The 13,087-nt window shown below is 42.1% G+C and overlaps 2 protein-coding genes across 6 annotated transcripts in view; both read right to left on the reverse strand.

Annotated features, from left to right (window-relative positions):
* Positions 1–11,773, reverse strand: part of TMEM225B (transmembrane protein 225B) — a 44,555-nt gene extending 32,782 nt beyond the window's left edge. Inside the window, exon 1 of the mRNA XM_060123511.1 lies at positions 11,640–11,773. The gene's annotated coding sequence lies outside the window, so the exon portion shown is untranslated. The remainder of the gene's footprint in view (positions 1–11,639) is intronic.
* On the reverse strand, positions 1,587–12,726 carry ZNF655 (zinc finger protein 655). Of its 5 annotated transcripts, XM_060123489.1 has the most exons (5): positions 12,552–12,726; positions 11,640–11,802; positions 10,342–10,427; positions 9,819–9,945; positions 8,008–8,818 (listed from the first exon to the last, which is right to left on the reverse strand). In XM_060123489.1, exons 2-5 carry the CDS (start codon positions 11,773–11,775, stop codon positions 8,622–8,624), a joined length of 546 nt encoding a protein of 181 aa, XP_059979472.1. In that variant the 5' UTR covers positions 11,776–11,802; positions 12,552–12,726; the 3' UTR covers positions 8,008–8,621. The 5 variants fall into 5 exon arrangements, with proteins under 5 accessions (XP_059979469.1, XP_059979470.1, XP_059979471.1 ...); XM_060123486.1 differs by lacking the exons at positions 8,008–8,818; positions 9,819–9,945; positions 10,342–10,427 and adding exons at positions 1,587–3,254; positions 3,760–3,864; XM_060123487.1 differs by lacking the exons at positions 8,008–8,818; positions 9,819–9,945; positions 10,342–10,427 and adding an exon at positions 1,587–3,254 and having other exon boundaries at positions 12,552–12,725.
* Positions 12,727–13,087: the final 361 nt, after the last annotated feature.

Here is a 13,087-nt window from a genome sequence, read left to right on the forward strand (position 1 = left end):
CAAGAACAGCAATACCTTTGATGGAAGGCAGCATTCCCTTACAAAGATCTCTGATTTTAGTATATGTTCTTTACGTTTTACCCTATCAAAAGCAGACTTGAGCATTCTGCTGGCCTTCAATGGACATATATAAAATAATTCTGAACTTAGACATGCAGAATAGGCGCTGAATATAGCTAGGCTACCACCAGTCTTGTTGGCTTCCTAAGGTCTTTTTAATCTCTTTTAGAAGGCTGTGAATGCTAACACAGCTAAGAATTTGGGTGTCACTTGAAAATGTTTAGCTGCCTGCCACAAACTCAGGGGAAACAGAATCCTTCATACTCATGGATGGACAGGGTGTGTAAATCCATTTCTTTTAAAGGAAGATAATTTGCATTAGGACAGAAGACACCAAAAAAGCAAGTAGGGGTGGCATACCTGCTGGTGTAAAGCTTAAAACTAGGAAACCATCATTGAAGGTGCTTAAGAGAATGGAGAAATCAACAGGAATCCAAATGTTACGGCTGGAAAGAAATAGGCTCCTCAGAAAACAGCAGGCCTAAGAGTCTGTTTTGGAGAGAACTTTGACTGAGAACAGTAGAAAAAGCTAAATGAGAAACTTTCCAGAAGTTGACATGTTTTAACATTGGTGTATCAATTTATCTTAGGGAAGTTGTGAACAGTAAGAACCAACTTCAGGAAAAATAAAAATGTTTATAGGCCACATTAAAATAAAAATAGCTTAGGGGCTTCCCTGGTGGCACAGCGGTTGAGAGTCCGCCTGCCGATGCGGGGGATACGGGTTCGTGCCCCAGTCCGGGAAGATCCCACATGCTGCAGAGCGGCTGGGCCCATGAGCCATGGCTGCTGAGCCTGTGCGTCCGGAGCCTGTGCTCCACAACGGGAGAGGCCACAACAGTGAGAGGCCCGCATACCACAAAAAAAAATAAAAATAAAAATAAAAATAGCTTAAATGAGTTCCATAAATAAAGCATACATACCTACTTATAACACCTATTAAATAAAAGAATGCCACGAGAAAACAGAACTGCATTCACCAAGTCACTCCTCTGACTAGATTCTTCTGCAATGAAAAAGACTGGGACTATATATTAACGATTTCATATGCAAATAATAATTTTCCCTTCAATATTTTGATGTTGAATAAAGCCTGAAATACGATGCTAAATGTTTCCACTTGCATTATATCAAATTCCTGTCTGGTGTGGATATTCTGATGATGAAAAAAGACTTGAACTCCTAGACTTGTCATTTACTATATACCCAAATGACTTCTCTTGGGTATGAATTTTTTGCTGAATGAGGGTTGGAATATGGCTGAATCCTCCCACACATACACATTTATTACATTCATAGGTATTCGGCATGAAATGAATTTGATGCTCACCATGTAGTTTCTTTGACTGAAGGCTTTTTCACGTTTATAGGGTTTCTCTCTAGCGTGTATTCTTTTATGTCGACTAAGACTTGAATTCTGACTGAAAGATTTTTCACATTCTTTACATATGTAGAGTTTCTCTCTAGTATGAATTCTCTGATGTCTAGAAAGGGCTGAGCTCTGATGGAAGATATTCTCACATGCATCACATTTATAGAATTTTATTCCAGTATGAATTCTCCAATGGTGACTAAGGTATGAAAATAGCATGAAGCATCTACCACCTTCAATGTATTTGTAGGTTTTCTCATTGATATGGGTTCGCAGGTGTAAAGAGTTTAACACGGACTAATAGCTTTCCAACGTTCGTCACATTCAGAAGGCTTCTCTCTGGTGTGAATTCCCCAATGATGAATAAAGGTTGAGCTGGGACCAAATCCTTTACCACATTCAGGACACACATGAACTGGTGTGAACTCTCAGATGCTGAATGAGGCCTGAACTTGACTAAATGTCTCCCCACGTTCATTACATTCACAAGGTTTCTCTTTGGTATGAATTCCTTGATGGTGGACGAGGTGTGCTCTCTGACTGAGGTTCTTTTCCCACACATCACAATCAAAGGCTTTTTCTCTGGTGAGGATTTCCTGTTGCAGGACAAGATCTGAGCTATGGTTGAAATTATCCTGATAATCATTACACTCATAGGATTTCTCTTTCCTATGAATTTTGTGATGCTGAATAAGGCATGAGGTTTGACTGAAAGCTTTTCCACATTCATTACATTCATGTGGTTTCTCTCCTGTGTGAATTCTTTGATGCTGAATAAGATGGGAATTCAATCTGAAGTCTTTTCCACATTCATTACATGTATAGGGCTTTTCTCTGAGACGAATTCCTTGTTGCTTAATAAAGGTCAACCCACATTCGTTGTATTCATAGGACTTCTCTTCACAATGGACCTTCTGATGTTCAGCTAAGTGTGAGGTATGACAGAAGTCACTGCCACACACAGTACACTTACAAGGCATCTCTCTGTGAACTCTCTGATGTTGAGTGAGGTGTACACTACGACTGAAGACTCTTTCACAACTGCTACATTTATAAGATTTTGCTCTAGTGTGAATCCTCTTATGCTGAATTATGTCTGAGCTCTGACTACAGGATTTGTCAGACACCTCACAGGATTTATCAGATGCTTCACATTTATAGGGTTTTTCTCTAGTGTGTATTCTTTTATGTCGACTAAGACTTGAACTCTGACTGAAAGATTTTTCACATTCTTTACATTTGTAGGGTTTCTCCCTAGTATGAATTCTCTGATGTCTAGAAAGGGCTGAGCTCTGATGGAAGATTTTCTCACATGCATCACATTTATAGGATTTCTCAGTGGCAGGAATGCTCTCCCATTTATTAAGGTGGGAGAGTTCCATTAAACTTTCCTTATACTCATTACTCTGAAAATCCTGTGTTAGATTTATTTGCTCATGTTTACCAGCTGAATTCTGGTTGAGGCTCATGTCATACTTATCAATGTCATCAACATTCTGTATTCTAAGAACTCTCTGATCTGCATCAAGAGTTGAGTCCAGACTGAAGCTTTTTTCAGGTTCATTACATTCACTGTTCTTCTCACTGGTGAAGGTTTTCTTACTGATTGTTATTTGCCTAAACTCTCTCTCCAGGAAGAGAAATTTCCTTAAGATTTCCTGAAGCCTTTCTAATCTGTCCTCAGTCTTATACACTTCTCTAGTCTCAGGAACTTGGGCAATATCCTTTTTGAGTCTTCCTACTCTCACTTTGTATGAATGTACTTCTTCTGGAATTTTCTGCTTAGGAATCAACAGCTTGTTTTCTTCTCTGGTCTCTCCATCTGATTCAATATATAAATAGAAAATGCAAATGTAATCTGTACCCTGTGCTTAGAAAAACAAAACTTAGAGAAGAGAAAACTAAATAATCTACAATCTACCAGGGTAAGAGAAGTTTATTTACTCTGAAACACAGGAACAAAATCTCAACAGCAGATGTAAGGGCATGAATAAGAGCAGTGAGGTAGGATCCAAGTGGTCCAAGGTGTGGGAGAAATAGAGGGCAGGTTCAGCAGAGTAAGAAGATAACCAATTAAGGTGTTTCAATGGAGATAACAGGGAACTAGTTCAACAGAATCATAGATAAGCAACTTGAATAGGGACCTAGTACAACTTATGGATAAGGGACAAAGTAAGAGTTCATCAAAACTGAACGGAAAAGGAAAGAGCTCTCCATTCTGGGATACAGACAGAACTCTTCATTGACTGTCAAAGCAACTACAGCTTGGCTCAACAACTAGACTTTACTTCCCTACTAATTTATCTGATTGATTCTGCCTTACTCACCTGAGCAGTCATCTCTTAAGACTTCTCTATTCTTAGTTTCCAGATCAAAGACCTGTAGATCTTGTTCCAGCTGGGAGATCCCATCAGGCTTGGAAATTGGAAATCCTGCTCACAGAGAAGGAAATGGGATGTGGCAATTTATCCCCAGATACTACACCAGCCACTTTTTCTCTTAATAATGGCTAATGGAGAAAGAAAGTAAATTCTTAGAAGACATTAGGAAGGCCTGGAGAGTGAGAAGGCCAAAGACCTTCTACGAGGAGTTCATATTTGTGCTCTAGAAAGAGGTATGCTAAGGGGCAAGTTGATGACTTTTGGGAGCATAAGTATTCATTTACACACACTCAGGGAATGTGGCGTGAGTGTGTACCTGTCTTCACAGAAATTATCATCATCACTCCTCATCTGTTGCCTACAGATTACTCTTTGTATTAGACCTGGCCTACAAGTATTAGACCTGGTCAAAATGGAGGTCATCAAAATATAACTCTGCTGGACTGGAGAAAGGTGAATTCTCAAGCACCTGTTGTGCGGTGAGCTAAACTGTAGCAATAGAATCAGTGAAGGCTGAAAAAATATTCCAAGGATCAATCTCAAGAAACAATTCATTTCAGGGCACATGAGGAAACAAATAATAATATGACACATCCTTACCCCTTAGGAGCTTATACTCTTGTTTATTCAACAAACATTTATGGAGTGCCTCCTATATGCAAAGTATGTAGGAGATAAAGAGCCCAAGCAGATAAGGTCCATCCCCTCAAGGACCTTACACTCTAACTGCAGAGACAGATATAAATAACTTACACTAATATGATACAGTGAGGAAGATGCAATAAAAGTGCATTTTCACACAAAATGGTCTTTCTCTGGCTTGCATAATGGACTGCTAGGATCTCATCTCTTTTTTTATTTTATTTTTTTTTATCTCATCTCTTTTAAAGCAAAAGCAAGAGGCAGTCTGCTTCTGAGGTGGGGCAGAACTATTACAGTATCAAAGGGGCAGTTTTTACACGTATTCAGCCCATAAAGCTTCTAGTAGCACACATACAAGGTCTAGCTCAAGCCCCTCATCTCCAAAAGCCTTTCTCTGCACTTACTGAATGTCTACAAACTGTATTATGTGTCCTTCTTATCCTGACATGTCTCTATATAATGAAGTTTACAGATTTTTTTAAATTGTTTTCAGGTATTATCATCCCTACCTGATTTATAAACTCTTTGATAGCAGGGACCATGTACCTTGTATCTTGCACTTCTTTTCATTCATTTATTTAAAAGCTACTCATTGAGTGCCAATTTTGTGCCCAAGTGTCAACAGATAATCAATGTTTTAAAAAGGGCTCTGGGCCTGAAAAGTATGATAAACCAATAGTTGTCCTATGGGATTCCACATGACAGCTTAAGAGCAGGGAGATCAGAACAGATATAAAAAAGGCATTTACTGTGTTTCTGAATTCCTGTTGGGCATAGAGTCAATTCTCTTTTTGGACACATTTTAGTTAAGGTCCTCCATGTCAAATGAAATAGTTTTGCAAGTTTAAAATAAGTTAGTATGGCATGACACAGCAACTACTCTGCTCAGAATTCTGATAACATAATTCGCAACTTTTGACAGATATTTATTAAGGTGTTTCTAGGTATTTAAAAATTGAAATTAATTTTGGTTACTCTATATCTACACTTAAATCACTTACACACAACAAAAAAGATCATCTTCTTGTTGGATTAGGGGTTTGATTTTAGACACATGTTTAAGGTAATGTAGGAAGGTATAGAGAATGCCTAGCAGGCAGTTAGAGATACAAGACTGCAGTTTAGAAGAGAGAAAGGGATTCAAGATACAGACTTAAAGTCACTTGTATTATCAAAATATTAAGCTAAGATTCACTAAGCATTTGGTAGGTGCAAAGTACCACACCAAGAGCTTTATAAGCTTTTACTCACTTAATACTCACCATACCTTCATGAGATAGGAATTATTACTGTACCAATTTTACAAATGGGAAAACTAAGATTCAGAGAGGTTAAGAACGTTGCCCAAGGTCATGATAACTGGTGAAGCTGGGGCTCAAACAGACAGTCTTATTTCAGAAACCGGCTTTTAAATAATCTACTAGTAAAAAATAATGATTGTGAATGAAATCCATCCCTTCCTCTAAATATGTACAGAAAGAGAACAGAAGACCAACATAGTGACAATGGAGCAAAAGGTGAAAATAATAAAAAGAACAGAGAAACAGTAATTAGAACAATACACGGAGAGACAGGATCCAACAGATTTAGAATCATGACGTTTAATTAAAAGGGACCTGAGAGAATATTTAGTGTCAAAGGAATGAAAATCTCTTCGTCATAGGCACAGCCTGAGCAACATTCAATCTGAGAAAATTCCATTATGAACAAACAATTTGAACACTCTCCTGAAATCTTTGTCTGTATTAAGAAATCTGGTCCATAGCTCCCACCACTTGCTGCCCCTTCGGAAAGAACATGTGCTGGTAAGTAACCAGCACAAGCCAGGTGCTTACGCACATAACCTGATTTAAGCCTTGACACAACCCAGGAAGCAGACATTATTTTTTGTTTTATAGATGGAAATGTCATTATAATCGGTTTAAATATCTGCTCAGTCACAGATGGTAAATGGAACCCACAGTTAACATTCTTTCCAATCTATACTAAGGGTCACAGAAAGCATTAAAGCAGGTTTTCTCACCACTGGCCTGAATGCCTTTTTCCTAGATTTAAGTCAAAAATCTACGCTTTCAAAATATGCATTTTTCCTATCGAAATTTGAAATTTTTCCTATCTAAAATTAATTTTTTATTAAAACATTTTGATTTCTAAAATTGAAACCTTGACAGTTTTCTAATTTGATTTATTTTTAACTTAATCTGATCTTTAAAAATAACATTTAAAATTTACCTCATTGTTTGTTGCCTATACCAGTGCTGTGCTAAGATTTTAGCCATCTAAAAGCTGCATGCTTTTCTTCCTGGTCCTTAATAAACACACAAATAAAATCTCTCCTTAGCTATATTGTTCCTGTGTAGATACCTATTATAATGGAATGTATCCTCTAACAATTTTACTTTTTCTTGAATGCATGCCCTTTCTGCTCCCAAATTGTATAACCTCATGCCTGTCTGTCCATTTTAAATTACCATCATAGTACAGAGCCATAAAAATATAAAAAAACACTATATGTGGTTGGACTAACTGTCCTAAGGCACAAAACAGTGAAAAAGCGTGGGCTTCAGAGTCAGATCAGAGTCCATAGCCTAGCTTTGTCCCTGGATGGATCACTTAACTCCTCTTAGCCTCGGGTATAAAACAGAATAATACCTGCTCACAGGGTTATGGTAAGGATTAAATGAGATATGTTAAGTAGTAGTGAACAACTGTGGTAGTGAAAGACATTCTATACAAAATCATTTTTGCCCTCACGACATCAACTTCAAAAAGCAAGGGGTATGTGCCAAACATTCCTGATTTATCAGCTCACTCACCATGCAGTAGAGTTCTGGGAAGCAGCTTTCTAATGCTGTCACCTAACAGGGCACCTGCCACACTGCCCCATGTGAATTGTAATCCAAGCTTTTTTCCCAGTCTTATTAATCTCCAGCACTAAGTCACAGACGACTTCCCTTTGGGTATGACCCCCAAGCCAGTAATTCACTCACTGGCAACAGTATATGCTTCTTTTTAGATTTGGTAATGAAAATTTTTACTTACTTTTTAATTCTTTTACTCTGTTCATACTCTGTATATTTATTATTGTGTAGTGGAAGCACTTAACCAAAAGACCAAAGTTCTGATATCTGTGACAAATACAACTCAGAGCTACTATCATGGGAAAAAGGTATGAACTGGAAAACAGGGCTGCTAAATCAGAGACTGAATTATAAAGTCCTTATTTTACAACACAAAACATTAAGCTAAGTTAACTAAGTGTATAAACTTCAATTTCAAGTGGAGTTTGCTGAACCCCCAAATATGAAAATTACTTCCTAAAGATTGTAAAAAATAATTACTAAGGAGAGGCTGCTGACTTGGTCACAAAAACAAGTTGAGTAGGAGGGCTTCTTTTACGTAATTGTGCCCAGCATGTGTGAGTGTGCATACGTGTCTTGTGTATGTGCAGAGATGACAGAGGAAATGGGATAAAATTCAGTCTAACAGTATGCTGTGCTGTTAGGCTGACTGAACTACTAAGAAGTTTCTTTACTCCAAAAAGTAGACAGGTTAACTGTTGGAAATTATGTAATTATTAGATATTAACAGTAATTTACAATTACATATCACTTTACAATTTACAAGTTGTTGAATATACATTCAATTTGACAGCCTGAAGGAAAGACAGCCTTTCCGTTCCATTGAGGAAAGGCTAAGGAACACTTGACCAGGAAAGGTCATATAAACGCATTAATCTGTACAGCCCCACAAAGAATAAACGGGACGAAGGCAGGACCCTGGAGGGGGCCACAGGGATTTAAAGGAAGCAAAAGACTAGAACGTTAGAAAGGCCCAGGGGTCTCAGGAGATTTAGGCAACAGAAGGGGCAGGTCATGTTCACTACAGAAAAGGAGGGGCACACAGTGTATGTTCCACAGTCTAAAATAACATGAAAAGATCATAACTGAAGAGCTGGAGTCGAACTTTGTGGTTTCTGAGAACACAAGTCGATGACCACCAACCATGGCTTCTGATTGAGCTCAGAATTCAGGGTTCAAAATTCTGGTTGCAACGGAGGGCTTCCTTGGCCCTTTGAAATTTATCAAAGGTCATCTGAGGAGCTGCAATTTTACATAGTGGTGGCATCCTGAGAAGCATCTACTCCATCAATCAAGCGTAATATCTCATAACCGTGGAAAAGGAGTTTCCGAGCGGGGACGAGCACTATCGATGGGAAGCCGATACCTGGGCCATCTCTTGGAGATTCCTGCTGAAAGGACTGCAAGTGTTTCTCCAGAGAAAGCACTTGCCTGGGTATGACTCAGGGCCGGGCAGGAATTCACACTATGAATCCGGGTGGTGGGAAGGCGGAGAAGTATGCCTACGAAGATCAAAGAGCCAGGAATGGAAAACATACTAAAAACCTTCCCAGTGGGCAGGCTGCCTCCCCACAGATAAGAAGACCTCTTTAATCCTGAGTGTAATCAAGGAGACAAAACAACACCCTGGATGCCACCAGCACAGGCAAAGCAAAAAAGAGTTAAAAAAAACAAAAAAAAAGAGAGAGAGAGGGAGAGAAAGAGAAAAGAAAAAGTATGATTAAGTACATACATACATAACAAAGAAAAGAGCAGCAGAGACAGGCAAAAAAAGAAAGAGGAGCAATGCTCACACCGAGGGGGATGCCGACAACTCCCACCGATCCTTCTCTACAACACCACAGGTTGTCTAATCTCAGCTGCCAACTGCACCATCCAAATGACAAAGGAGAGACTCGGTCTAAGTCTGAGACTTCTGCAGCTCGGGTGAGGTTACGCAGCATTACCTTCTGGGTGACTCACTGAAATGTACTCGCAGTGAGTCATGCCTTGAAATCAAGTCTCTCAAATTCTGCCTACTTGCAGATGAATTTAGGGATCTTAAGAGGTGAGGGATTATTCAACAAAGACGTTAGCCTATCTTAAAAAAAAAAAGGCATTTCTTCTTCTGAGAAAAATAGGAAACTCTCAGATACAGGGGCACTGAATTACCAGGAAGAAAGTGTCTGGTTGTGGGTTGGGAGGCCCTAGAGTCTCTCTCATAAAAAAGGAAAAGATAGGGAAAGTGAGAACTTGCAAAGCACCAGCAAGTTTCCCTTTTCTAACAGGGAACAGATGCCCCACAAAAGCAAGAAACATTAACTGAGGTTAAGGAGTAGAATGTCTCCTCCTGAAACCCCCGAAGGAAACCCACTCCCAGAGGAGACGACCTTAAAGAAGGAGGAATCGGAGGTTCTACGACCGGGGATCTGAGCCACATTCAGAGACCTCACACCTACTCAAAAACAAGGAAGTAAAGAAATCCTAAGCGGTAAACTGAATAATAAGAAAGGCAATCCTTACCCAGTGAGACCAGGTTCCCATAATTCTCTAACATCACTTCTCTGTAGAGAGCCCTCTGAACAGGGTCCAGGCATCCCCATTCCTCTCGAGTAAGGTGCACAGCCACATCCTCGAATGTCACAAACTCCTGAAATAACACAGCCTGGCTGCTCTGGGGAAGGAGGCCACCACAGCATCATGGCCAGAGAATGAAGGACATGATACAGAGGGTCTGCAGGGTGCATTTATGGTGGAAAGGAGGGAGAACAGAGTAGAATCTAGAGAATAGGTTCCACAACCCTTTAACATCTAATAAGCGCCCATGACAGCACCAAGGATAAAGGAAGTGTTTGCTGGTGGTATTGGGGAGATGGAAAGGTGGTTTCTGTGAAGTCCAGGTCTCTGAAGATGATCAGCACCCAACCTGGGGTCTGCTATTAAAAAAAAAAAAATTCAGGAAAGGTTTATGGATGGGATGAGGAAAGGACCACACTCAATCAGCAGCAATAGTCCCTGAGGAAAAGCAGAGGGTTCCTCAGCTCACCTGGTACCTGGCTGTTAGGAGCGCAGCTGCCTGGTCTCCTGGGCTTCCCTCGTGGGGAAGAGCAGGCACCTGGGGGACAGGTGGAGCTGAGGGAGGAGAAAGGAGCCAAGAGTGAGAGCAGCCCTTCCCCAGGGCTCCCTTACGAAAGAGAGAGTCAGTGGGACCCTTCCTCACATCAACATTACGGTAAAACCATCGAACGTTTATCGGGTATTGACCATGTTCTGCACCTTCTCAGCACCTGCATGCCCTCCTTACACATGCTTAGACCCGTGATACAGGATTTTATTATGAAATCTCATGTTGTACATTATTCCATGACATGACATACCTCTAACAGAAGGGTAAGCACTGTTACCTGTTTTGCAAATGGGCAAAGCAAAGCATAAAGATTTGCAGTGGCTCATCCAGAGTCACAGTTATTTAGTAGACTTTTGACCCTCTCCCAGACACTGTTCTGTAAACTTCATTAAGCCTTTCTTTTGAGACTGGGCACTGTCTCTGCAACCAGTGTGTAAGGCCCTCTAGAATAAGGAGTGGTCATCTGTTTCCTCATACTCCTTTCCACACTCTCACAATGCTCCACAGCACTCCACGCACCATGGCACTCAGCTGGTGTTCCTGACACACAAGTTATTTCAGGCACTGCAGTCGGCACAAGTAATCTCATACAAACTTCATACAAGACAAAGGCAGTACAAGAGAGATCAACCTCTCTCTATAATACATAAAAATGTTATTTTGTGGTCAACATGTGATATGTATACATTGTTATTTTACGGTCAATATGTGATATGTATACATTGGGCTCAACCAAGGAATTAGATGGTTGTTTTCTTGATCAAAATGAGATTAGTCACGAACGCTGCAGTTGCAACAGAATGGCAGCTGGCAAAGCACAAAAGGTCAAGGAGGGAAGAAACTAAGTTAAGGGAACAGGGGGAGGGACAGGCCCTAAATCTTAGAGGAAATGAAAGCAAGGCAAGGGCGGTAACATGCGGCAAAAGCAGCATTTCTTAGAAATTATTCTGAATGTGGTAACTGGGATGAAGTGAAAGTTGCATGAAGGAGAAACAGCCAGAGCAGAGTGAGCGAAGACCACTTGGCCTATTAAAGGACAGGCTGACCTCAACAGAGGGGCCGAGATCAGGACTGGACTGAGTTGCGTCTGTGCCTCCCCTTCAAGATCTCCCTCTAGGGAGCAATCTCTCATTGAAATCCCTGGCCTCTCTCATACCAGGCCCAGGAGCCCCTCTGCACTCCCATTCTCCTGGATGGAAGTGGTCTCTCTGCCTTACCCCCAGTGAGTCCCTGTTCCATGTCGGTGTCCTGCACGAACTGAGGCTCTGGGGACAGACCCTCAGAGTGGGTCTCCAAAGGCTGAAACTGGACCCTTGGAGATCCTGCTGCTTCCTGGGCCGATATTTCCTCCATCCCTGTTCTGGAGGACAATGACCATCACTGCGGGGTGAGATTAGGAGAAATTATTGTAACAAGTTAAAACAACCCATCATTTTACATTCTCAGGACTTAGCAAAGTATCTTGCACACTGTAGACACAATGAAAATAGTTAATGATGATTAACCACCTAAAATAAACAGCAGGAAGAAAAATGGACATTATTCACGTTCAGATATTTAAGAACCAAGTCATATGGTCCAAGTATGCAGTTTATTTGAACTCCACTAATCCAGAATTTGTGGAATTTTTTTTAATCAAGGAAACACAATTTAAGAGCCTAAAATTTTCTGTGTAAATTGAAAATACTTGACATTTACAAACTTCTTTCAAGGTTCAGGTATGCACCCAGAGAAACACACTAGTTCTGATACTCGTAATTTTTTAAAAGCAGGCCCCTACGAATTTTTTGGTAAACACTGTCAGCCCCCTCTGAATTACTGAATGGCCTCAACTGATAACCAAGTTCCACTCTGGGGGGTCAGACCCTTCGATAACTCAGACTAGGTGGCAAGGCCCTTCCCACAATCCTGACAGTAAGCCAGGGAAGGGCTGCGACTCTAACAGGTCTGACTGGTTGTCCTTCACACCCAAGGACGCGGCAGCGCTCCGTCCCCTTTCCACACCCTCAGAAAGGGCCCTCGCGCCCGGCCCTCAGAAGGCCTCGCCCGGCGCTGCCCTCCTCCCACTTCCCTGCTAGGTCAAGACACGGTCCCAAAAGGGCGAAGCGGGCCCCAGAAACCCAGCTCACAGCAGGGCACGGTCACCGGGTCCTGACGGCGGGGCCCTCCGTCCGCGGGGTGTCGGGGCGAACCCTGACTGAAGAGACACGGGCCCTCGCACCCCGCCCCGCGCACCCCTGGGGACGGGAACCGCAGTCAGCCGGGGACGAGAGACTCCTCCTCCCCGGGAGGCTAAACAAGGAGCCAACCCACCGCGACCCCAGAACGCCTTCCGGGGACTCACCAAGCGGAGGGGCGGGCCGGTCGGCCGTCCGGTAGCGGACACCCTGGCTCACGGGGCCACCACAGCCTTTCGGGGGTCGCTCTAGGCTGCTCGGAGGCCGGCGCTTCTCTGTGGTACTTCCGGAGGCGGAGTCCGATGGCTGGGGGCAGGGCGGGCCCCGGATGAGGGCCCCGGATGCGGGCCCCGGATAAGCGGGTGTCAGTCGCTAAGCCTTGTTTGTGAGGCTTTTCCATCCACGTCCTTCTGCCGGTCTCACCCTCCCTGCTGACCCCCGCTGGCCGCTCTGTAGCCAGTACATCGGTAGTGACCGCGACAGCCCCG

Source organism: Lagenorhynchus albirostris, chromosome 15 (genome assembly GCF_949774975.1).
Source record: "Lagenorhynchus albirostris chromosome 15, mLagAlb1.1, whole genome shotgun sequence".
Lineage (NCBI taxonomy): Eukaryota > Metazoa > Chordata > Mammalia > Artiodactyla > Delphinidae > Lagenorhynchus > Lagenorhynchus albirostris.

What these genes read in the sequence shown, in the direction of transcription:
- ZNF655 (XM_060123486.1), bottom strand. Translation starts at nt 11,775, where the DNA reads ATGGAGGAAATATCGGCCCAGGAAGCAGCAGGATCTCCAAGGGTCCAG. An exon ending in GGAACAGGGACTCACTGGGG is followed by an intron (nt 3,865 to 11,639) that starts GTAAGGCAGAGA and finishes CTCTGTGAGCAG; the next exon opens with GATTTCCAATTTCCAAGCCT. An exon ending in CTTAAGAGATGACTGCTCAG is followed by an intron (nt 3,255 to 3,759) that starts GTGAGTAAGGCA and finishes ATATTGAATCAG; the next exon opens with ATGGAGAGACCAGAGAAGAA.